We start from the raw sequence: 25,446 nt of genomic DNA on the forward strand, positions 1-25,446 counted from the left end.
GGAAAGGGGTGTGTACTGGTTTAAGGGGACAAGGATAGGGATGTGGACTTGTTTAAGAGAACGGGGGAAAGAGGAGTTTTCTGGTTTAAGGGGACACGGAAGGGTGTGTGTGATGGTTTAAGGTGACTGGGAAAGGGGTGTTAACTGGTTTATGGGGACGGGGGAAGAGTTATGGGATGGTTTAAGGGGACTGGAGGAAGACGTGTATGATGGTTCAGATCCATGTGTCTGTGGCACATGATCCAAGTTGAAATGAGCACTTAGCCTGCTGAAGATATGTGTGAGTCACACCTGCACGCAGCAGAGCTCACACAGGGTGGTCCAAGTCATTCCCACATCAGTCACACTGCTCCTCCCTCCAGGGCCAGAACCTTTTTGGGCTGATCGCTGTTCTTTATGACGCAGAGGGCGGAGCACCGAGCGCTGCTTCTCCTCAGCATCGCTGTTTGTTTTGAGAGCTTGTAAAATGGTGTGGGAGGCCCGGCAGCAGCCCTCCTGCTCAGGATGCTCGCAGCCCAATGTAAATAAAGATGTTTGGGTCAGATACGCTCCCAGGGGTGGGGGTATGCCCTTCACTAACCACCCCAATTCAATCAGGCTTCAGTTCAGACTTCACCTCCGACTGTGCTGGCTTTACACAGCTTTTAGAGAAATAGGCTATCCAGATCAGTGGTCACGCTAGCCCATGGAATGCAGGTCATTTCAAAATCTGCGTTTTACACTAATTCACTTGCATTCTGATAAAAATAACAGCTTTTGCCATAATGTACCAACTCACAATAATAACACTGTAAGTGTATGTTGTTCATAATTTTATTATGACGCTTGTAACAGAATCAGGATGAAACCGTGGGATCAGCAGGATGAAATAAGCCACAAATAATGTTTTGGCATTCTGATCAAAACAAATTTTTTGCCTCAGGTTATAATATTAAAAACCCTAGGGTGGTTTCTGTTTTAATTCATTGGGGTTGGGCAAGCTAGCTAGTGCATGACTTCTCGTTTTTGACTTTTCATCCAAATTAAGTGAATCTCGCAATGCTGCCAGGGCATTATTAGAGGAATTTATTTTCAGTGTGGAATAAACGGCATTTGAGATTTCTGATGAATCATGGGAATTATAGGAATTGTGGTGCTTGATATTTACTGAGGTGCACCAAAGGGAGTGGGGACACCAATGCAAGACACATGGTGACCTCCAACTGTGTGGGTGGATCGGTAGACCTCTCCTGAGCAGCAAGTGACCTCACAGCAGGAAATGACACGGTCAGTGCTAAGCACTACACGGTACACTACAGAGAGTACTACGCTCTCTCCCCTGTGCTCTTCTGAGCTGTGACTTTGGGCTTCAAAGCAGCTTCAGCATTAACATGCTCCATTACTGAGGGTGACTTTAAAAAAAAAACAATAATCCTTGTTCTCCCTTTTTCTAAACTTGGAATGCATGGTTGTTTTGCTAGACCTGTCTCATAGCCACAACCTCACCCATCAATTCAGAAGCCTTTAGCTGTGATTTCATCTTTGTTTTGAGACTGGTGAGACTAGTAGGCTATGTTGCCTACAGCCCAATGGTAGAGCCCTGCTTAAGCACTGTGGCACTAATTCCCCATCTTCTGTCATGGGGAAGGGAGCAGATGACTGCGTGGGGCTCCGTGTTCATCATTCTCCACCATGGCAACACCGGCCTCTGGGGTGGCACAGTGCCACTGGCCAGAGAAACTGAACTGGCACGCATTCAGCAGTCACTGGTCAGGCGATGATGTCATCGGAGCTGTTTTCCCCCTGTCAATCAAACCCCTTCCGCCCCACCTCCAGAGCAGCGGTCTCTTTCATCAAACCCTGAAAGTCATCATCGGAATACCGCCCGCTAAACGACCCGCATGATTCCGCAGATAATCCCTTCCCTCCCGGCGCTCCCTTATTATTAATGCTTCTGTGGGATAGGGAATTGGACTGCGGGGCCCAGGCCTCAGTGACTGTGATCTCATGAAGTCTCTCAGCAAGCAGTCAAAGCAAAGGTCACTGCAGCCAGCCAGAAGTGGAGGGGTGTCCCTGCGGGATGGAGCCGTGCGTGGTGGGCGGGGGTCGTGACCTTGGCGGTGCCCTTGAAGGTCATTGGATCCTTTCCTCCGACCTGAAGTCCTTATGTACTGCAGGGTTCAACTTTTTTTGTTTTCTAAAACTAAACCTTAATGATATAAACCTAAACTTAATCTGAAGCCCCGTTTATCTTGTTTTGGGGTGTCCAGCTGCCGGTCTCTGCTCCTCACTCCACAGTCATCCCTATGTGCATCTGCCACAGGCTAACTGCAGGCACCAGCTGACCAGACGGCGATGGTCCCTCCAACTGAAACTCCTGCCCTGTGACTCACTTTATTGTGAAACGTAAACACCAGTCTAACTAAACAAATTCAGTACTCTCATCTTTTTAAAAAATGGAAAAAGTGACTGTGTTCAAGACCAGTAAATACTTACTTTAACAGAATACCGAAATAGTTAAAGGCAGTCTGTTGCCTCAAAGCGTTTGAGCAAAATTAGCTCTGGGGTTTTGCAGTGTATGGTAAAAAGCTGCTGTTAATGGCCCACTCTGGTATGATTAGGATTTAGCCCCAGACCAGGAGGTGTGTCCCCATACTGCAGCCTGGCGGTTTAGCCAGATGAGCCACCCAGTCCATTTGAAAGGTTAAAGTCAGAGCTTAAATTTAATTGCTGCAAATATAACTGAATTTTCAGTTTGATGCTTGGTTGCCATTTTGGCTATCCTTTGGCAGTTCCCCTGGTGGTCTGTGGCAGACATTTCGTGCCTCCCCCCTTCAGTTGCATTGTACGTGGCTCTGAGCATCTGCAGAATAAATAACAGGTTCGACGCAGACGGCCTCTAAACCTCAAGCGTTTCACAATCCGGCAGCTGGCTGATGGTTCCCTTTGGGTTTTTCATGAGAGAACCTGAGACAGCAAATGTGTTTTACAGAGTAGAATGCATTATGTCACAAAAAAGATAAAATAAACATATAGATAAAATATTTACTACAGAAAAAATAAAAACTCACCAGTGTGAGCCTTCATTCACTCATCACCTCCATGCATTCTCTGTGATTAATGAAGTACTGACATGATTGAAAATCCTAGCCACCAGAATTCCTTTTAACTTTAAGTTTTAATAACAATACAATAAACTTGTAATAAAAGATTTATGCAGGCCTCTTCTCAAACTGGATGCAAGAGAAAATAGTGTAAGAAAAAGGCCCCCTGCAGCACCCATTCTTGCACGCGCACACACACACTCATACACACACACACAAACACACTTCCTGCATAGGAAATGAATCTGTCACCATGGAAAATTCTGGAAACTGTATCCAAGGCTCTGTTGCCTGTTAAGAAACTTTAGCAGTGACTACGATGTTGCTGTAAGTGTTAATCGTCTCATTAATAGCTCGTTTTGATTGCTTGAGCATGACCTTGCAACACCTCCCTGCTGGGAGCATTCATCTGGAGCCCAAATCTCGCTGTTCCCTCGGGCTCCCCCTCCCTGCCCCAGTGACAGAACCGGAATCGAGCAGCAGTCGGACCGTTCTCTTTTCCCGTTCCAAATTTCTACTTGATGTATTTCCATGCCAAGCCTTTTGATTATGGAAATCAGGGGGTGGGGAGGGGGGGTTGTAGTAAAGTCTCTGTCTGTTCTTTTAGTCGGCGTGGCACTCTTCCTCCTTCCTCTCTGGGCATGCCTGCTTTCTCTGATGTCAGCAGCTCCCCCTGACTGGAACTGCTCACTTGTCTTTATTTCAGCTCTCTCTCACTCCCCTCTCTCTCTCTCTCTCTGTCTCTCTCCTTCTCGCTCTGCCTCTCTCTCTCGCTCCCTCCCTCTCTCTCTCTCTCTCTCTGTCTCTCCCCTCCCCCTCTCTCTCTGCCTCTTTCTCTCTCTCTCTCTCTCTCTCTCTCTCACACACACTCTCACTCTCTCATTAGTCCGTCATTTTTCGGGCGTTTGTCTCGCCCCTGTGAGCCGTGTGAGTGGGCTGGGCCCTGTGGGTTCCGCTCGCCCGCCCCTCGCGCGCAGGGGGGGGGGAGGCGCAGGCGCCGCAGTGCCCGAGTTGTGCTGACGCAGCGGGCGAACGCGCCGCGCCGCCGCAGGTGCAGGGCTGCGCCGCGCGCTTCGGCTCGCCGCCAGAGAGCCGCTCCGGCGGGGAGTCCTCCCGCCGCAGCGCCAGAGCCTCGCCGGTCCCCGGGGCTCCGTCCCGTCGGCACGGCGATTCCGTTGCGCGTGCAGGCGGAGGCTGGAGGCGGAGGGAGATTTTACAGCGCGCAGTTTGAGGTTGATACGGGCTGCTGCCACCGCCACCACCCCAACCCCCCCCCCCCCCTCGTCTGAATCCATCCATTCGGACCGTAAAGCAGCCTGCCCTCCCCTTCCTCCTCCCCTTTGCTTTCTCTTCCCACCGCCACCGAATGCGTCCGTCATGGAGAATTAATTCTGCCAGTGTGGACTTCTGCGGTTTCTCTGTATGTTAGAGGATCCCGTTTGAAGACCGACAGATTAAAACCTGAGAGGCATTAAGCTTCTCCTCGTGAATGGAAAGCGTCTGAAGCCATCCTTCTGCCACCATAACATCCAGTTATAGCCGGTCCTGGATCTTTAAAACTTTAACACAGACTTGACTGAGAAGGATGGAAAGACAGTCATGTTTTTCTCTCTCTGTGTCTGCTGTAATGGTGTAAGGCTGTTTAAATATCGTTCAGAACGTGTATTGCAGCATTTAAATAGAGGGACATAAAAGTCCGCCTCTTTATCTTCCTCATCCTCTCACTCTTTCCATCCATCTTCTCTTTCTCGTCCGTCCTCTCTGTCTTTCCATTCATCCTCTCTGTCTCTCTCTGTCTCTTCGCATGCCCTCTTGGCACCACATCTTGACCCTACCCTCTTGATGCCACATTGGCCCCACTTACTTCCTGTTCCTGATTCCCATCAGCCCACACAGAAGGAAGTACCCGACTTCTTGTTTTGAACCCAAAAACTCAAAGAAATCTCATGAATTTTTAATCCTTGCAGTTCCTAAAAATGTTGCTGTGCCATTGTCTGTTCTCTGTGCTTTTCTGTACATTTGTATTCTGCAATATTAATCTGGCTCCTCAGTAAGTGGTCAAACTACTGAATAATCAGACATATATTCTTCTATTAAGATTATTTATTCATGGCACAGAAAACTCCTGATATTAAAACAGTTTGATGTTTGCGAGTGCATGTGTGTACATGTCCTGTCTATGTGAGCAGTCTGTTTTTACAGTCTGCTCATGTTTGCTGTGGCCCTGTGTGTCTGCATCACATGACTAATGGCCCTGGGTTTGATTGGTTGATGTATGTTGAGAATAAGACCCTCTCACCAGCCCTGGGCAGAGTGTGTGTTGATCTGTGACAGTCATGGTTACTCGCTCTTTCAGGAAGTGAGAATATCCTGCTACATTTTCCCCAGTCCCAAGGCCCAGTTCTGCAGTCTTCTGTCTGTCTGGAGAGACACTGGATCTGTTCTGAAACTTGCTGTCACTGCTGAAGAGAAAAAGGCATTAAAAAGGGTGAAAGTTAGCGACAGGAAAAATGGAAAGAGCTGAACAGGATCGAGTACAGCATGAAAAGGAAGGGGAGTATCTCTAGAATTTCGGCATTTGAAAGTATATTCGTGTGTAGGAGGATCAAAGCTGACAAACACAACTTAATATTCATTCATCAGGGATTCATGAGCTCATGACATGCTAAAAATAACCCAAAGGATCACAGAATATAGTGGAATGCAAATGCCTTCAGTTCAGACAGAAGCTGTTTCTATCGCAGCCACTGCTCTTAATATGCAACCTGATGTCCCAGATACGTTTACATTAATAATATACTTCCGTCTGCACCCAGTAATTAGCCGTAAGGAGGGTTTGGTCAGCGCAGGAAATCTGGGTGAGCGTCACACGCTGTGTTAAGATGGTGGGCCGGGATTTGGCAAGGTGCGCGGTGGCTTGACGTAGCATCCCTTTCCATCACGCGTTCGGCTCACCTCTAGCGGCTCAGCTAAAGGGTGCCACAGTGCACGTGAGCCCGTATATTTAGCCCTGGACGCAGGTCTGTAAGCCGCTGCAGCTCTGAAGCCGCTCTGCCCTACTTCTGATCCCGGGCTCAGGTGGCTTTGGTTTGTGGAGCGACCCGGCCTTGCTGGTGCACTCAGGGACAGGCTTAATGCTGTGCCGGATGCGTCGTCTGGCCACAAGAAATCCTGGTTTGATGTATGCCGTTCACCTCGGTTTCCAGGCACCAATGTGTGTGACTCGCTGTGCCTACTGAGAATGACCAGCTCTACTTTAGGAGCTGCAGGGGACCAGTAACGAAGGACGTGGGTGTGCGTGCGTTTCCCTGTGTGTTTCAGTGTGTGTGAGCGCGCGCACGTATGCATGCACATGCACGGTGCTTGTAATTCAGAGAGCGCTCTATGAGCTCTGAATTGATTAGCCTAAACTCTCATTAGCCTGCCCAGACGCACGCTGCTTTTAGCGACCCACTGTGATCTCAGACCAGGGCGAGCCGGCTTTAATACTGCACTGTCCCCACAGAGAGAGTAAGCAGCGTGTTATTCGTTTCGTTCTCGCGCCCCTTGCGTTTCGCTCCGTAGCGTCGTTAAGGGAACGTCGTGCGGGCCCCTCGCTCTAGCGGGACTGCGCCGGAGTTCGCAGACTGCTGACACAGCCCTGCGGTTGAGAATATGGTTTATCGATATCTCCCAGAATGTGCTGCGCGAGTTGTAATATCCCTTAAGCCAAGATAATCTTGAAGTTATTATTTAACAGGAGATGGCGATATTCAGCGGAGTATATTAATTTGGAGGTGGGGGGGGGGGCATCACTGAGAGAGACTGTGAGGAGGAACAGAAAGAGAATGACATTTGTAATTTAATTATACTCCTTTCCCTTGGCAGGGCAGCATTGTGCACTGTATCCTATTTTAAATCTTCAGTGAAAAGCTATTGTCCAGTGAAATGTCCAGTGAATTGCCCTGTGTGGTTTTTTGGCACATCACCTCTCTTTATGACTGCTGCCTTATCTGCAGTCAGTGAAGTGTGTGGAGTCCCTTTCATTTTCTGCAGTGCTCTTATTTAGCTTGCCAGTCATTTGCCATTTCTCTTTTGCTTGTATATGAAATGCATAGTTAATTATTCTTATTAATGATGATAATAATAATCAGTTCATGCTAATAAGTTACTACTACTACTGTTACTAATGAAAATAATAGTAATAATAACACTGCTAATACCGCTAGTAATACGACTGCTACAACTAGTACTACTGCTGCTGATAGTAATTATGGGACTTCATTGATGAATATTGTTCATATCGGTATTGACGTTGTGCTGATTCTGGGGTGTTCTCTCTGGCAGAGATCCGTGCGCAGTTGGCTGAGCAGCTGAAGTGCTTGGATCAGCAGTGCGAGCTGCGAGCTCAGCTTCTCCAGGACCTGCAGGACTTCTTCCGAAAGAAGGCTGAGATCGAGACCGAGTACTCCCGCAACCTGGAGAAACTCGCCGAGAGGTTCCTCTCCAAGATGCGCAGCACCAAGGACCACCAGTACAGGTGAGCCAGGGCGGGCTTACCAAGCAACACCAGTACAGGTGAGCTACCAGTACAAGTGAGCCAGGGCTGAGTTACCAGGAAACACCAGTACAGGTGAGACAGGGCAGGGTTACAAAGCAACACCAGTACAGGTGAGACAGGGCGGGGTTACCAAGCAACACCAGTACAGGTGAGCCAGATCGGGGTTACCACTACTGCAGGTGAGGGTGGGGTTAGGTTCAGTGTGTTCAGTGCTGTGATGCTGGTGTCTGGTGTTTGTGCAGGAAGGAGCAGGGGGTTCTCTCCCCAGTGAACTGCTGGAACCTTCTGCTGAGCCAGGTGAAGAGGGAGGGGCGAGACCACGCTACCCTCAGCGACCTCTACCTCAACAACATCATCCCCCGCTTCACGCAGGTCAGCGACGACTCAGGACGCCTCTTTAAGAAGGTAACGCCCTATTGCACTGCATTACACTGTGTTAAAATGCGTTAAAGTACATTACACTGCATGGCACTGTATTAAATGACATTACACTGCATTAAACTACATTACGCTGCATTACACGGAATTACACTGCATTAAACTACGTTACACTGCATTACATGGCATTACACTGCATTAAACTACGTTACACTGCATTACACGGCATTACACTGCATTAAACTACGTTACACTGCATTAAACTACATTACTCTGCATTACACCATATTACATTGCATTAAACTACATTAGACTGTATGAAATGACATTACACTGAATTTAATTACGCCACACTGCATTAAATACATTTTACTATACATTAAGCTGCAGTAAACTCCACACTGTGCTACACACACACACACACATGCACACACACACACACACTCGCAGTGGGCAGAAACCCCTGTGAAAGTGTGCCGGTAGCTTTATTGCGCTGTGGCCTACGGGTGCAGTGTTACTGTGATGGATGGGAGAACGGTGGGGGTGGGGGTGGGGGTGGGGGGTGGCGGAGGGGGGTGGGATCAGGCATGCTGGTGCACATCTCCTCTTCTTTATTTCTCACCGAGACAGCAGCTTCCTTTATCTGCAGTGTCCCCCTCCTCCTCCTCCTCCTCCTCCTCCTCCTCAGAGTGCCCAGTGCAGTGGCCAGGGGAGCGGGCTCAGCGGGTATTCCGTTATACCCATGAGTCTGATTTGCTTCACTGAATGAACTGCTCTCTTTTTATGGTTTCTGTCACTGAATTGTGCCCTCTCTCTCTCCCTCCCTCTCTCCCTCTCTCTCTCTATCCCTCTCTCCCCAGAGTAAAGAGATGGGCCTGCAGCTTCAGGAGGATCTGCTGAAAGTTTTGAACGAGCTGTACACGGTAACCTACCTTTTTGTGTGAGCAAGGGCAGAGGCAGAGTCATGTGTCCTTGTTGGAGAGGTCAAAGGTCATTTGTGACAGTGTGGGAGCCCTGAAGCGGCTGTATCTTCAAGAAAGTGGTCCCAGTCCTGGTCCCGGTTATCTTTAATTTCTGATTATTATGGTACAGCCGAGACCCCCCCCCCCCCCACGCCCCTAATCCTCAGTTAATGTTCTATTTTTATGGCTTTTCTCAGCACTCTGCTTTAGTGGAGCGGAAGTAGATTCTGCGTGTTTCCTGCATTTAAATGCTCTGCACTGTGTGTGCATGCGTGCATGTGCGAAAGCCCTTTGCGTTAGCTGTTTGGTGGCTTGTCAGAGTGGACTATTCTCCAGATCAATTCTGAGATGTAGAAGATTACTGAAGATAGCAGGTTTTCAGTTTTCTACCAATTTAGGTGAAACCATGGCAGCTTTACTAGAAACCAACCCAGTGAACCAATTGTCAGAACCTTAATCTGCTTCTTCTAAGACCCGGAGTGGCACAAACTGCTACGCACCTGGAGTGCTGTCTGCATCTCTGGTGGCCTGCTGGCTTGCAGTCTGTTTGTTGCTATGTGGCTGTTGTTTCTCAGTTCTGCAGTGCTTTATGATTGGCAGAGTGTACCGTTATAGGATTTGCTAGGGTCATTCCCACTCGCTGCCACAGTAAATAGCGCTAAGATTTAAGAGCGTCATAAAATGAGAAATATAAAGCATATAATAAGAACAGTAAATTGGTAACCGTTTCCAGGCCTCAGAGACAGCTGGGTGATTGAATTGTGGGGCCCGGGGTGCAGTCTGGCACCTCAGTTTTATTCCACTGTCCCTGAGGGTGCGTTGAGCACTGAGCCGCCTGAGCTCCTAAATCTCTGAGCTTCTGCAGGAGCCACCTGCAGTCTGCCGTGCGGGGGGGGCGGGGGGGGGGGGGGTTAGGCTGCTGCAGAGGAGGAGGAGGGCTGATCCTGTCGTGTCCCTCTTCCCCAGGTGATGAAGGCCTACCACATGTACAACACGGACAGCATCAGCGCGGAGAGCAAGCTGAAGGAGGCGGAGAAGCAGGGCGAGAAGATGAGCCGCTCCCCGGACTCCCTGGCCGGCGTGCGGGTGGAGGAGAGGCACGTCCGCCGCAGCTCCGTCAAGAAGATGGAGAAGATGAAAGAGAAGGTTCGATAGCGTTCTCTGGGGGGGGGGGGGGGGGGGGGGTGAGTGCCCCAAAATGGGTGGAGCTACAGTGAGCCGTCAGTCATCGTCTTGTTAGATGAAAAGACAATTCTGATATTTTATTACTGCTAATATATTAATGCTCTGGATAAGCGCGGAATGTTCTAGAACTCCTGCGATGTGTGGGTGGGGCCCCTCTTGCCTGGGGACCATTGAAGATGGGATGTTTATGGGCCTAAAGCTGAGGGATCCACATGAGCCGTACTGCAGTGAAGCAATTTTCTAGTCTGTCTCCTCCGTTTATTTCACCCCAAGAGGAAAAACATTCCAAATATGATTCCGTTTCCCTCCGTAAGTGCCAATGGCAGCACTGTGAAAACAAGGGCTGTAGCTCTGGCCAAACTCTCTGCACTATCAGTGCTGGTCACTCCTTATTTTACAGATCCCTCTTTTCTTTGATATCTTTACATTTGTACTCTTCCTTGTCTTTCTCTCCCTCCCTCTGTCTCACTTTCACTCTCTTTCCATCTCTTTTCCTCAATACACTCTATCTCTGTCTCTCCCCCTCCTTGCAACCTCTTTCTTTGTCTCCCTCCATCCTCTCACTTCCTCTTTCCATTCATCTCTCTCTCCCCTCATCTTCTCTCTCTCCCCTCATCCCCTCTCTCTCTCTCTCTCTCCCTCCCCCTCAGCGGCAGGCCAAGTACACAGAGAACAGGTTGAAAGCCATCAAGGCCAGGAACGAATACCTTCTGGCTCTGGAGGCAACCAACTGCTGCGTGTTCAAGTACTACATCCACGACCTGTCCGACCTCATCGATGTGAGTGCAGCCCGCGAACGCCTGCTGCTCTGCCTGCAGCGTGTGTTTCTCTCTGCCCTTTTCGCCCCAGTTTCACACCTGTCGTCATTATGAGACCCGTGCTGCATGTTTTAAGAGCAAACGGTCTGCCGTTCGTGTCTTACAAAAAAACGCTTTTTGCTTCCAATCACCGGCTCAGCCTGCGTAATCAATCTAATTCAAATGTAGGTTGTCGTTTGGCATAACTATTTTTTTGTTGTGGTGTTTTTAAGTTATGAACTAATGGCATGAGATTTCAGTATTTTGCCGTGGGGTCAGAGAACCACGCTACTGCTGATAAGTGCAGTTGACGCTGTCCTAACATTGATGTGATGAATGCACAGTTCATACAGATCAATAGTAATGCAATATATTTGTGTCCCAAAGTGCTTTATAGTTAAAGGGGCTGATGAGGAGGTCAGATTAAAAGTAGTTGGGTCAGAAGCATAGCCAGGTCACTAGGGAATCTCCACACTGCACGGGGTGAGCGCTATGGGATCTTTAATGACCACAATGAGTCAGAACCTCAGTTAAGCACACATCTGCCCCCCCCCCCTCTTCCTCAGTGCTGTGACCTGGGTTACCACGCCAGCCTGAACAGGGCCGTCCGTACCTACCTGTCGGCAGAGTACAACGTGGAGACGTCCAAGCACAGCGGTCTGGAGACCATCGAGAACGCCGCGGATAGCCTGGAGGCCACCGGCGACAAGCAGCGACTGATGGAGTCCTACAACAACGTCTTCTGCCCCCCCATGCGCTTCGAGTTCCAGCCCCACATGGGCGACACGGTCAGTCATGCCGCGGGTGTAGAGGATTCTGGGTAGCCCTGGGGGGGTTGGGCCCAGGTGTAGTCTAATGTGGCCAAATGCATAATCCAACCCTTCAGACACCTTCGACCTTGTTAATGCCCTGCCTTGCCTCATGTAGTGCCCTGTCTCAACACCCCCCCCCCCACCCCCAAGGCTTTTACAATGACACGTCCTCTGTACACACACACATCAAAAGCCACACCCCCTAATATCACAGCAAAACCATGCTTCTTCCTCCCTGAAGCAATTACCCCCCCCCACCCCCAACCCCCACCCCTCGTCTTTGCTCATTGGTCACACACAGTGAAGCCATTTCGAGGCTGTGAACCGTGGACAGTAACTGTGTGTTTCATACAGTCAATGTTATTGCCTGTTGAGCTGTGTGGAGTGATGACATAACCCTGGTCTGTAAATTATCCTGGATGAGAGTGTCTGCCAGTAAATTGGAAAAAAATCTATTAGAAAAATCTATAAATAATACAGGAATTGATTGAATTTCCTGTCAGAAAAAGAAGCCACGTATGTAATCTGCTGTAGTTGTGTTGCTGGAGTGTTTTGACTTCAGTTGAAAGGCTATCATGTCTGCTTGCACCAACACAATCATTCTAGCTGAATGCCAGTGTGTGTCAGTGACCCACGCCCTCCTCCCCCAAACTACTCCCCCCCCCCCCCCCCCCCCCCCACACTGAGAAAGCCCCTAAAACCAGGGGGCAGGATTGGAGAGAGGGTTCAAAATGAGAGCCCGTGTCCGTGTCTCTCCTCCCCCAAACTACTCCCTACTCCCCCCCCCCCCCCCCCACACTGAGAAAGCCCCTAAAACCAGGGGGCAGGATTGGAGAGAGGGTTCAGAATGAGAGCCCGTGTCCGTGTCTCTCCTCCCCCAAACTACTCCCTACTCCCCCCCCCCCACACTGAGAAAGCCCCTAAAACCAGGGGGCAGGATTGGAGAGAGGGTTCAAAATGAGAGCCCGTGTCCGTGTCTCTCCTCCCCCAAACTACTCCCCACTCCCCCCCCCCCCCACACTGAGAAAGCCCCTAAAACCAGGGGGCAGGATTGGAGAGAGGGTTCAGAATGAGAGCCCGTGTCCGTATCTCAGCTTTGATCACCAGCCCGTGAGTCTGCAGTCATACAGTCACACATGTTTCAGCTGCAGACCATTTCCTGTCCGAGGCTGACCACACCGGCCCCAAGCGCGCAGGGCGTTTATGGGCCTGTTAGCTCCCTGAGTGTGATTAACGCCTGAGTGAGGGTCTGCAGGCTCCACTTCCTGGTATGAGGCACGAGGCTTAGAAGGGTGTTTACTCTTCTCACGCTTTCTCTCTCAGGGATGGAATTTTTCCCAATTAATCTGGAATCCCAGATTTTCTGACCTGAAATTGTGACCCACATTAATAATGTAATGTTTTTTGTTTTTTTTTGTGGGGGGGGGGGGGGGGGGACAGCAACGTTATTTGCTGTTAACCCTGTTGTTGAGTCGAACATAGGATCACAAGTCGGGTTATCCGAATCAGCAGCTCCATTAGGCTTTTCACCTGAGCTTTTACAGGTATTCAGGTGTTTGTAATCCCTGCTTGTAGATTGCTGAAAAGTGTGGAGTTGTGTGGGGGTGGGGGGATTGTCCTGCTGCACTGTGCTCTCTATATTTTTAAGCTTTTTCTTCCTTTGTCAATCACATGCCTGCTCTCTCTCTCTCTCTCTCTCTCTCTCTCTCTCTCTCTACCCCTCTTCTCCTCCCTTCCTCTCTCCCAGGTGTCACAGATATATTCTCAGCCTCCCTTGCAGGCAGACCTGATCCAGAGGAGCCAGCAGCTACAAACTCGCCTTTCCACCCTGAACATCGAGAACGAGGAGGTCAGAGCACTTTCTCACTCTGTAACGCACTCCAACACACACCTTTCTCTCACTCTATAACACACTACATGCACTGGAACACACACCTTTCTCTCACTCCACCAGTCTACATACACTTACACACACCTTTATCTCACTCCACCAGTCTACATACACTTACACATACCTTTATCTCACTCAAACACACTTCATAGGCAGTGAAGTCTCTTACACACCCCTTTGTCTCACTCCAATGCACTCACCTTCTACCTTCGGCTCTTACACACGTACCTTAAACACACGCTGCTCTCACACGTACTGTAGCCCTCTTGCACTTTTACACGCACCCTCTGCTCTCATACACACCAACACTCACACACACAAACAGTGTTTTTTTGGACATCATTTTTTGAATGATGGGCTTGGTCATGCGACAGGTGAAGAAGACGATGGAGGCCACGCTGCTGACCATCCAGGACATGGTGAGCGTGGAGGACTACGACGTGACAGAGTGCTTCCACCACGGGGGCTCCATGGACTCCGTCAAGTCCATCGCCTCCGAGTCCTTCATGAGCAAGCCCAGCCTGGCCAAGAGGAGGGCCAACCAGCAGGAGACCGAGCAGTTCTACTTCACGGTACCAGAGGGGAGGGAGTCATAGTTCACCTGGGGAGGGGAGGGGGGGAGCGGGAGAGAGAGGAGGAGTGGCTTAAAGGAAGCCCTCCTATAGGGCAGCTAAAGTCTCCCCGACTACCCGTCCTCCATGTGTGATGTTTGTGATGTCATATCTCTCCCCAGAGGAAAGTAAGGGCCCAATTACAGTTAGAGTTAGCGAAAAACATAGCTTGAAATGATGAGCTATAAAAGGAAAACCTCAATAATGCGTATGAATGACAAGTTCCCCCTTTTGTATTCAGGGTGTTAACAGAGGCGCTGGCTGGCTGCTTAAGCAGAGGGCCTTTAGGCATGATCTAATTCCACACGTTTCACAGCTTTTTTTAGCTTTTAATATTCTCATCATTAGAGTATTAAAGCGCATTATGGATCAAAGCTGCTATGCTTATTACTCTTGCTGTGCAGGCTTTTGGCCCTGATGCTTTTTTCAAAGAGGTTTTTGGCCTTTTTCTACTTGCGTAGTGAGGCATCCCCATTCTCAGTCAGTGCTTCCCAAAACCTTCAAAGGACGGTTAGATTATAATGAATTATTTTCAGTTTAGATTCTTGCTTGGACAGTGAGACCACAGGCAGTAGGTTATCTTATTATTATTTATTTTTTTATCTTTCTATGCTTTTCCCCACTTTTCTCCCCAGTTTAGAATCCACATTGTCTTATCAGCATGCCTTGCTGCGGCCTCCTCAATCGATTCGGGAGAGTGCAGAGTGCAGAGTGCAGAGTGCAGAGTGCAGAGTGCAGAGTGCAGAGTGCAGAGTGCAGAGTGCAGAGTGCAGAGTGCAGAGTGCAGAGTGCAGAGTGCAGAGTGCAGAGTGCAGAGTGCAGAGTGCAGAGTGCAGAGTAGTTCTCCTCCGAAGCTGACCCACGGGTGCCTGATGGGCCTGTAGGGGTTGCTGGTACACAATGAGATGCTTAATAATGGCTGCCTGAGCCCTTCCCTTCCCTTCCCTTCCCTTCCCTGTGTGGCGTTAGAGCCAATCGTGCATCGCCTGGGTGGGGCTGCCAGCCAGTCAGCCAGTAACGGCACGGTCCGGATTCGGCACCAGACCGTGGGGCCCCTCCGTGCACTGGAACAGGATTCAAGCCTGCAGCCCTTTTGGTGGCTTTGCCACAGTCAGCGTGCTGTGGTGTTATGGCTGTGAGTCTGAGCGTGCTGTTTCCATGGCAGAAAATGAAAGAGTTTCTGGAGGGGAGGAACCTGATCACCAAGCTGCAGGCCAAACACGAGCTCATCCACAAATCCCTGGGAGAGGGTGAGTCATGTGATAGGAGGCGTGGCCGAGGGGTGGTGGGGGCGGGGCTCCTTCTACTACTACTACTACTACTACTACGTATGAATAACTACTACGACATGTGGATATCTATCTAAAACTATCTCACCCCTCAAATACTCAAATATTAAGGAGTACACCCCTGATCTATCTAAAACTCTCACCCCTAAAACTGTTCTTTCACCTCTCCATCACTCACCTGTTCTTTATTCATCCCCATTTTCTCTCTCCCCTCCACTCTTTAGGTCAGAAGACAGAGTGCTGCATTGCCAGGTAGGTGTGGAAATGCTGTAGTATGACACACACACACACGTCTTCACACAAGTACACTCTTGTTTGCCTCATATTTGCTCACTCCAACATAAACATTCACACACATGTGGATATGCAGACACACACACTATTTGCAAATGCAAATACATGCCCACACATGAGTGCATGAGCACACACCGTCTTGCACGTGCGCATGCACACACACACATACACACACCCTTTTGGGTATATTATTTACAATCTTAGATATTAGTAAGTAGAACTTAAGATGGCAGGGGTTTTGTTATCTTTGTATAATGGATGAAAGGTTTTCATCGTTGTGTAATAAAATCTGTTATATTTGTGGAGCATCATCTGTACTAGTACAGTATATGTGCAGTGTGTTGTAGGGAGGCCCTTAGCATGTTTAAATTACTTAGATTTATAAAATGGCGACAGCCTAGTAACGTAGCATGATGAAAGACTTTATTTCACTCTCTGTTTCCTCCCAATCAGTGCCAGGAGGAACTCTGCTGCCCGGAAGCAGGTAATTTCTGTGTGAGTGTGTGTGTGTGTGCGTGTGCATGTATGTGTATAGTGTATGTATTTATAGTGTGTGTATAATGTGTGTGTGTATGTGTATAGTGTGTGTGTGTCTGTGTCTGTGTATATTGTATGTGCATGCAAGTTTCCCCCAGGTTCTTTAACCCAGTGGCCCCTTCAGAGTGCTGTGAAGGTTAAGTAAATAAACCAGCAGAGATGGAACAGGATATTTATTCAGTCCCTTAAACTGGCGATGATTAAATTACCTGTTTTTTCTCCTCTCCTGTGACCAGTCCTACTGTTTTTAAAGTAATTAAAGATTTTCTGCTTCTACTCAGTGTTTTTTCTGCTGCTGGGGAGCTTTTTTTTTGTTTTGTTACCTTTGCTTTCAAATTTTTGGGGGTTCACCAGTTTCCATATTTCCTGTTTACCAGAAATGTCTTTGTGCCATTGTGACAGTGTCTCTGTAAAACGTACTGTGGAAATAAAATTGCATTGCATTGCATTATATGAAACGTAGCCCATGACGTGCTCTTCATTGGCTGCTGTTGCCTGTGCAGGATCGTGGCCGGGCCATCCCTCTGGTGGTGGAGAGCTGCATCCGCTTCATCAATCGCCATGGTGAGGACCCGCCCCCTGCCTCAGCCCCGCCCCTTCTGCAGTGGTGGTTTCACCCACACTGACATGCTCTCTTCATTTGTCTTCGGTGCCTTGCATTGTTCCTGACCGCTTTCCCTCTTCCTCTTAATGTCTGCTCAGTTTTTACAGATGGATAGTCATTGGAACGTTAAAATACAAGTGTCTAGTTTGCTTCTGTTCGTCGTCAGATTCTCCCTCTACACCTGAATAGGAATATTCAGGATTCATGGTTTTGAACAGGAGACTGTGACTAGTGTGGTTTTTTTGTCACCCAGTTCTTAATGTACCAGTCAGGGCGTTTGATTAATGTTAACTGACCTCATCTGGATCTTTGGATCTGAACTGCTGCTGAATTTAAGGTGCAAACAGACCCAGCAGACCCTGCGGCTCTCCAGAACCAGGGCTGCAGTGCCCTGGACCAAAACATCCTGCCTTCACTCTCCAGTCGATTATGCACAGCTGACCTTTTGACCTTGCAGTGACTACTAAGTGTTTCCCGCTCTCTAAAAGCTGTGGCTGTGGTGTTTATTTATTCATAAATCTGTGTAGCATGCTGCTGTGCATGTGGCGTATGTGCATAAACACAATTTGTACCGTGTGCGCAGAATAGGCCTGTCAGCGGTCCCATATGGTCTTCAGGCTCCCGCGTGCTTTTACACGCGTGTCCGTTGTGTTTTTACACGCGTGCCCGTTGTGCTTTTACACGCGTGTCCGTTGTGTTTTTACACGCGTGTCCGTTGTGTTTTTACACGCGTGTCCGTTGTGTTTTTACACGCGTGTCCGTTGTGTTTTTACACGCGTGCCCGTTGTGTTTCCTCAGGTCTACGGCACGAGGGGATCTTCAGAGTGTCCGGCTCGCAGGTGGAAGTCAACGACATCAAAAATGCCTTCGAAAGGGGTGAGCATGTTAGTTCGTTTTTGTGTCAGGCCAGGCAAAAATACATTGTCTTCATGTGGTGGTCGATAATTTCTACCACAAAGCACTGCATGGGGGATCTGTGTCTGATGGCTGTTGTTGCTCTCGTGTTTTATGAAATAGCATCTTAGACAGAAGGACTGACCTCAGAGCATGACGTATTAAGAGTATTTGATGTATTATGATCATTTGTAAATTAAAAGTAGCTTTTTCTCTGAAATTATTTTTGGGACTGCTAGCTTTCTCTCCCATTCCTTTCATGCACAAGTGGATGGGGTGCTCCTGAAATGAACATTTCTCTTTTTTTAGGGTCTGTCACCCAACCTGAATAATTTGAATTAATGAAGCTGACTGATTCCAACATATTTTTGTATTGGTTGAAGATTTCTGCTGTGTAGTGTCACTTTGGCAATCTACTCCTCCACATGCAGCTCACTTTCCTGAAACCCTTATCTGGCTGTTCCCTCCGCAGGTGAAGACCCCCTGTCCAGGGACCCAAATGACCACGAGATGGACTCCATTGCAGGCGTCCTGAAACTTTACTTCCGGGGTCTGGACCATGCCCTCTTCCCGAAGGAAGTCTTCCATGATCTCATTTCCTGTGTCTGTGAGTTTCTGTGCAGATGATTGAACAGATGTTTAAACACCAAGGCCTCTCCTCTGACACTGTCTTTTTCTTACTCTTGTTCTTCCTCCTTTCTTCCTCTTTATTATTATAACAGTTATTAGGATTGTTGTGAAAATGTATGTAAATGTGAGGAATACAGTTTACTCATGGATGGTTATTGTGTAAATACAAGGCTTATAGCTTATTCACATATGATTGTGTAAATGTGAGCTGTATAGCTCACTCACAGGTGATTGTTGTGTAAATACGAGGCTTGTAGCTCACTCACAGATGATTATTGTATAAATATGAGGCTTGTAGCTTATTTGCATATGATTGTGTAAATGTGAGCTGTGTAGCTCACTCAGAGGTGATTGTTGTGTCAATATGAGTCATAATGATTGTGTAGCGCTGTTCTCCCACAGCTCGGTATGTTCACCAGACTGATGGTTCTCTCCTTTCTCTCCTACCGGCTCTAGCTATGGACAGCCTTCAAGAGCGAGCGGCCCACATCCACAAAGTTCTGCTACCACTGCCCAGCAACACCCTGGTCGTCATGAGATACCTGTTCGCTTTCCTCAACCAGTGAGTACCACACTCACCATACAGCTATTGATTGCTGCATGCTTTGTAGACCCAGTGAGTCCCACACACACCATCCAACCAGTGAGTAAAGCATGCGCCGTGCTACCAGTCAGTACCTCACTCTGCACTTAACCAGTCCCAAACATTGCTTCCTTTTTTATCGGTCCATCTCAAACATTTGGAGTTGCCTCTTTAATTTTGAACAGTGAAACTTAATTCCCCACCTTAAGCATAGATAAAGGCAGCATCACCTGAAAATGCTGGCACTAGGAGGGGGAGGAGCCACAGTGGGGTTTAGCTGGTCTGTAAGGCTTGATGATCTTGTGAAGGTAGGCCAGAGCAGGATTTTGAATGCGGTGCGAGCCGCAGCAGATACCCGGTGGAGGGAGGTGTGAAGCGGGGTGGTGTGAGAATGCTTTGGGAGGCTGCAGGTCAGCTGCAGCTTTCTGGATGAGCTGGGGGGGGGGGCAGATGGTGGAGGCAGGGGGGCTGGAATCAGGCTGGTCGGCTGGGTTGTGTGAAGGGCACTGCTGGCGTAATTTCAGCACTGCCTCACACATCCTGTTTTTTTAGGTTTCTAGGTCCCTGAAAGTTTGCGGATGTCCTGATATTTCAGAGAGACTTACGCACGGTCTTAAATTACAGCCTGGAGGCTGGGGCAGCGAACGGCTTTGCTGCAGGATCCAAGTCCATTTGTGGCATGTGTGTTTAATTTGACCTGGGGGGGCTGAGGGGGGGTTTCTGAGTGCAGGACTGCTTCTGTTTACTGAGTGTTTCTGAGCAAGACTGCCTTATGTTAACAGAGTAACAGACTCCTCTGACTTGTGTGCGTGTGTGTGTGTGTGTGTGTGTGTGTGTGTGTGTGTGAGTGTGTGTGTGTGTGTGAGTGCGTGCGTGCATGGGTGCGTGTGTTTGGGTATGTGTGTGTGTTTGCTGGGCTGCGTTGTGCATTGTTGACGTTGACTTTCAGTGCATTGAAAGGCACAAAACAATGCGTGCAGATTGCTAATTGTCACATGTTTGTGTGTGTGCACACAGAGCCTCACATGTGTGTATGAGGTAATTGTGTGTGCTTATGTGCGCACGTGCATGTTTTGATGTGTGTGTGTGTATGCTTGCTTTGTCCGCAGCCTGTCCCAGTACAGTGAGGAGAACATGATGGACCCCTATAACCTGGCCATCTGCTTCGGCCCCACCCTCATGTCGGTCCCCGAGGGCCAGGACCAGGTCTCCTGCCAGGCCCACGTCAACGAGCTCATCAAGACCATCATCATCCACCACCACCACATCTTCCCCGGGCCCCGCGACCTGCAGGGGCCCCTGTACGACCCCGAGGACTACGGGTGGGTGAGACGCACAGAGGGCCGTCTGTTAAACCTTTTTTTTCCGCTCCTGCTGACTCGGTGTCTGCGAGGTATTTCCAGAACTTTCCTGGAGACTCCCAGTATTTTCATTACTGAAACTGCGTGTGATTGGCTCTCTGTAAAAAAGAAAAGTAAATGTTTTTCATTGGGCAGCCCATACAGGCAGGTCTTTAGAAGAACATGCCTAACCAAAAACATGCCCTGGATTTACCATTTAGCCAAATTGTCGAGAATTTGTACAGAGGGCTGCAGCTGGATGCGTGTGCTAAAGGGTAATCGCTAGCTAATAAGATTATGGTTCCTTAATTTCCTTTCTTCAGAGAGCAGCTATGATGTACTGTAATGCTGCAGATGAACCGGGCACACGCGCACATCTGTGAATAACGGGAGTCCAATAACGCCACTTACAGATCCGTCGCCTGAGCCTCCGGGGGTTTGTCAGTTGTTGCAGGTGCTCCAGGAAATTGTTAACAGTTGAGTTGTTAAAATGGAGCCGTGGAATGAAAGCAGACTGCACCCTGTTAAGCCCCTTTCTGAACCCGGCCAGGCAAGATTTTTTCACATCTACGGAGAGAGATAGAAGGGGTGTCCAGTCACCATCCTTCTCTTTCTTTCTTTCTTTCTTTCTTTCTTTCTTTCTTTCTGTTTCTCTCTCTTTTGCTTTCTGTCTATTTCTCTTTCTCTCTCTCGCCCTGTCTTCCTTTCTCCCTCTGTTTTTCTGTTTTTCCTCTCCACCCCACCCACCCCCCCCTCCGGTGCAGCTACACTGGGGGGCGGTGCTGATTTAGGGAGAGCTGTCTGAACCCCGCAGGGGGGGAGGTTAAGTCATGGAGGAGCCCCGGGCGTGTTTTAAAGGCTGGAGTGAACCCCCCCTCCAGATCAAAGGCTCCCCTGTGTCAGAATAGGGCTGATTGGGCCCAACGCAAAGGCTGTTATTTTTTTACATAATTCCATTTTGGAATATTCCATAGCTGCTGGTGTTCCTCCACCAAGTAACACAGGAAGCTCTGCGTATCTCTCTGTAAATTAGGCCCCAAAAGGCATCTCTGTTCCCTCATCTTCAGGCAAGATAATTAGTAACCATAATCTTTTACTTTATGAAGTGTTCTTCTGCTCAGAAAAACTGGATTGTTCCTCTTTCTTTTTTGTTAAATGAAAGCCTTTCAAGTTTTGATCGAGGTGATTAAATGGCAGGCTCAATTCGCACACAGTTCTGAGTAGAACAGGAAGTATGGTCAGTTTTTTGAAGATTGTTGTGTCTCTTAGCAAACCTTCCCTGATTGGATAGTCTAGCTGTGCCCATTGCGGTATCCCGTTGCCCTGGAAATTCTGTGTTGATACATTTCTATTTATGCAGATTTGTTTACAGAATTCAGCCGCAGTCCAGCCCTTTGGGTCAGTTGTATTGTGAGCCTGAAATCCATGCACCACAGATATTCGCCCTCAGTCCAGGGTAGAAGTACAGAAGTGTGTGGCTGTTACTGCAGCTCTGCCTCTAACCTGTCTTCTGCCTCTCGTTTGCACAGTGAGCTCCCCCTTGTGGACGAACCGACTCCTGAAACTGTCAGAGAGCTTCACACCAGCAGTGAAGGTGAGTGCAAGGGGTGGGGGGGTCCTCATGATTATTAGATTATTATTTATTACCATTATGAATGTGTTCTTCAGATACCTATATCCAGTATGACTTGCACAGACTTTACACTTATCTGTTTGTACAGCTGGATATGTGCTGTACCACTGGGTTACATACTTTAGTCTGTAGCACACTGGCAAGGCCAGCACCTGCTTTTGAAAAAAGGAAGTAGTATTCACACACTGCAGATGCTGCTCCCTAAATCAGTGATTTATTATCAGTGTGATTAACCCCTGAGGGAGAGGCACAGCTTCTTAGCCACTATCGTGTGTAGGGTATAAACTACTGTAATAGACCCAGGTCCAGTACAGGCAAAGGGAGGATCTGCAGTTGAGCCTTTAACCCCTTAAAGTCCGGGCCTGTCCTGCCGTAGCCCTGACGCCCGCCCCCGTGTCCCCGGCTGATCCAGGTCGCCTGCTGCTCTCGGACTCGGACCCCGTCGAGGCGGTGGCCCGCTTTGACTACTCGGGGCGCAGCAACCGGGAGCTGTCCTTCCAGAAGGGGGCGCCGCTGCTCCTCTTCCACCGGGCCTCGGACGACTGGTGGGAGGGGCGTCACAACGGTGTGGACGGTCTGGTCCCGCACCAGTACGTCAAGGTCCAGGACACGTAAGTTCCCCCCCCCACCCCCAGCTTTGTGTGTGCATGAATCTGCCATTTTGATATTTTGATTGAACAAATCCCAGTACTTCAAAGTGCTTTACAGTGGGGGCGTCAGGGGCTTCGGGGCTTCCCTCCTGCACCAGGGTGTAGCCTCCATCTGTGGGACATTCAGCAGCAGCCATTTTACAGAGACATGTTCCCTAAACTGTGTAGACTAAGACTGCTCCTGGCTCTTGCTTTAACCCCTGCTAGTTGCTTTAATTAGTCCAGTCACTCAGTTAATTATTTCTAAAATGATCTTACTTTTGGTAAGTTACATAGCAAATACGAGCCTTCTGCTCATGTACGCAATAAATACTTGATTTTAAAACTGTCGGCTCCTATCAGGTATTGTGCAAATACAGTGTACATATTCTGTCTAGAATTTGTGTAGGGGTGATGCTGTCCTAGTCATGATGTCACAAAGATGCCCTGAGGTCATAGTCTTTTGAGGTGCAGGCACAGCTGTTCAATGGAGTAAGAGTAGTCGTTGTACTTACACTCTGCCTCACACTGACCCTGATTGACTGTGATTCAGAGAAGAGGGTATGGCTGGGAGGCGGAGCCCCAGGACTGATGTCGATGGAGCGTGTGACTCCTCACACCTTGAGGAGAAAGTGTCCACTAGGGGGAGCGTGAGCTCCCCTACTGGTGGTCATGTAGCCGATATCTACTTGGCCAACCTTAACAAGTAAGACTATTATTAGTGTTATTAATACCTACCTGGCTAACCTTAATGTCAGTTATTAGTGTTACTAACAATATCTATCTGGCTAACCTTATCAAGTAAGACTGTTATTGTTATTAACATCTACCTGGCTAACCTTAATGTCAGTTATTAGTGTTAGTAACACTATCTACCTGGCTAACCTTAAGAAGTAAGACTGTTGTTAGCTGCTATTAATGAAATTCCTAATCCTCCGCTCCAATCCACTCCCCCCTCAGAATGAGGAAGTGGCCGGAGTGCGGGAGCATTCGCCGGACGTACCGCCAGAGCGAGGGCTCGTCCGAAGTGTCCCCGGGGGCCAGCACGGGCCTGAGGACCACCTCAATGCCGGTGGGCGGGGTCCCCAAAGAGGTGACCGACAAGAGGCCCGTCAGCGCCCACAGCGTCTTCACCTCTCTCACCCGCCACACGTCCGTCAAGACCAAAGTGGAGAGCCCGCAGTTCCGCAAGGCGGCCCCCGCCGCGCGCTCCAAGAGCTTCAGCAACCACCGGCCGCAGGAGCCCGAAGTCGCCACGGAGACGGAGCCCAGCTCCCAGGTATGTGGTAGCAGGGCGCACCTTCATTGGGTATTCTGAGCTTTTTACCTGTCCATCAACAACTCTGTTACTTGCTCATTATGTACTGCAGGGATTGAGTAAAAACTAATCCAACATTTTACAAGTGTTAGTGTTTACTTTCAGGAATTTAAGCTTCAAGATATAAATTTAGGTGATAACTGAACTTGCAACATTGCAAACAAACCAATAGAGAAGGTTGCTTGATGAAACCTACCATAAGGGCACAGATGTATGGGTGACCTCTGACCTTTCAGAGTGTGTTGTGTACAGAGTTGTGACTGACCTCTGGGCGACCCCTGGTCACTCAGTGTTCTTAACACTGAATCACTGTCTCCCTTCCATTAAAGTAAATGCATTCTTCTCATAAGCTAATATAGTGCCGGAAGCTTCTGTTTACCAAAGTAAGATTTGGCTGACTGTCTAGTTAGGCCATAATTATATGTGTAATGGCTGCATGCAGTGGCATGGCTGACCTGTGACCTTTCTGAGTGCCTTTTTATTGGCTGCAGGACATCGAGGCGGCGATGACCTCCGCTCTGAACGAACTTCGCGAGCTGGAGAGGCAGAGCAGTGCCAAGCACGCCCCGGACGTGGTGCTGGACACCCTGGAGCAGCTGAAGGGGGGTCCGGGCCCCCGGGGGCCCACGTCCGAGCCCGCCAGCCCCCTGCACTCCCGCCTGCTGAAGGAGGGCGGCCCCTCCCAGCATGCCCTTCAGCGGAGCTCCAGCTCCGTCAGCGACGTGACCAGCACCTTCCGCCCCGGGAAGAGCTCCACCCACGGCCCCGCCCCCTGCCCCTCCCCCACCTCCTCACATCGGGAGCCCCGCCCCCCTGCCACCCGCCCCAAACCCGTGCTCTTTCCCAAGGCTCATTCAGCCGGCAGCCCCAGTATGGGGTCCCCCACCACCCCCACCCCGCCTACACCTCCGCCTCCTCCACCTCCCCCACCCCCAACCCCTCCCACGGACAAGTCCTGTCCGTCCCCTCTCCTTCAGTGACCATCCACAACTCCTCCACTTATTTTTTGGTTTTCCTCTTTATTTTGAAAGGGATCTGAAAGCAGACTGCGGACTGTGCAGAAGCGCAGTCGGGCAGATACACAAGTCCTTGATCTCTTACTCCCATCGATGTGAAGAGCTTGTGAGTGTGTTCGTGATTAAACACACGCACACACACAGTCTCAGCCTTGTCAAGATGTCACTGAGACGAGACCAGGCCATACTTCCTGGAATGGCGCTTCCTCGGAACACTGGGAAATGAACGCTTGCGACTCCAGTCTCCGGGGCAACGCTGTAAGGATCCTGTGAATGTCGCCGTGGAAACGGCTGGGGCTTGTGAGGGGGAGACAGAATGGACCTGCTTCTAAAGAGGCTGGGCGTGTGTGAATAGACCTGAAACCAGACATCAGGGACAGGGAGGACTTAGGGAGGGAAAGGGTGTGGGGGGAGGGGGGG

General features: G+C 49.3%; 1 protein-coding gene across 3 annotated transcripts in view; it reads left to right on the plus strand.

The window, feature by feature from the left end:
• LOC118207980 (SLIT-ROBO Rho GTPase-activating protein 2-like) overlaps positions 1-25,446 on the plus strand; it is a 46,479-nt gene extending 21,033 nt beyond the window's left edge. Inside the window, exons 3-23 of one of the 3 annotated variants that reach the window (XM_035382210.1) lie at positions 7,410-7,602; positions 7,866-8,028; positions 8,862-8,924; positions 9,930-10,109; positions 10,799-10,927; positions 11,512-11,733; positions 13,505-13,606; positions 14,023-14,220; positions 15,425-15,509; positions 15,773-15,800; positions 16,296-16,326; positions 16,883-16,943; positions 17,782-17,859; positions 18,350-18,484; positions 18,964-19,069; positions 20,200-20,412; positions 21,960-22,024; positions 22,440-22,674; positions 23,246-23,398; positions 23,653-23,971; positions 24,502-25,446. In XM_035382210.1, the coding sequence (XP_035238101.1) occupies positions 7,410-7,602; positions 7,866-8,028; positions 8,862-8,924; positions 9,930-10,109; positions 10,799-10,927; positions 11,512-11,733; positions 13,505-13,606; positions 14,023-14,220; positions 15,425-15,509; positions 15,773-15,800; positions 16,296-16,326; positions 16,883-16,943; positions 17,782-17,859; positions 18,350-18,484; positions 18,964-19,069; positions 20,200-20,412; positions 21,960-22,024; positions 22,440-22,674; positions 23,246-23,398; positions 23,653-23,971; positions 24,502-24,990 (3,248 nt within the window). In that variant the 3' untranslated portion in view covers positions 24,991-25,446. The remainder of the gene's footprint in view (positions 1-7,409; positions 7,603-7,865; positions 8,029-8,861; positions 8,925-9,929; positions 10,110-10,798; positions 10,928-11,511; positions 11,734-13,504; positions 13,607-14,022; positions 14,221-15,424; positions 15,510-15,772; positions 15,801-16,295; positions 16,327-16,882; positions 16,944-17,781; positions 17,860-18,349; positions 18,485-18,963; positions 19,070-20,199; positions 20,413-21,959; positions 22,025-22,439; positions 22,675-23,245; positions 23,399-23,652; positions 23,972-24,501) is intronic. The other 2 variants (XM_035382211.1, XM_035382212.1) reach the window with 2 other exon arrangements.

The sequence above is a fragment of the Anguilla anguilla genome, chromosome 11, assembly GCF_013347855.1.
Source record: "Anguilla anguilla isolate fAngAng1 chromosome 11, fAngAng1.pri, whole genome shotgun sequence".
Taxonomy (NCBI): Eukaryota; Metazoa; Chordata; class Actinopteri; order Anguilliformes; family Anguillidae; genus Anguilla; species Anguilla anguilla.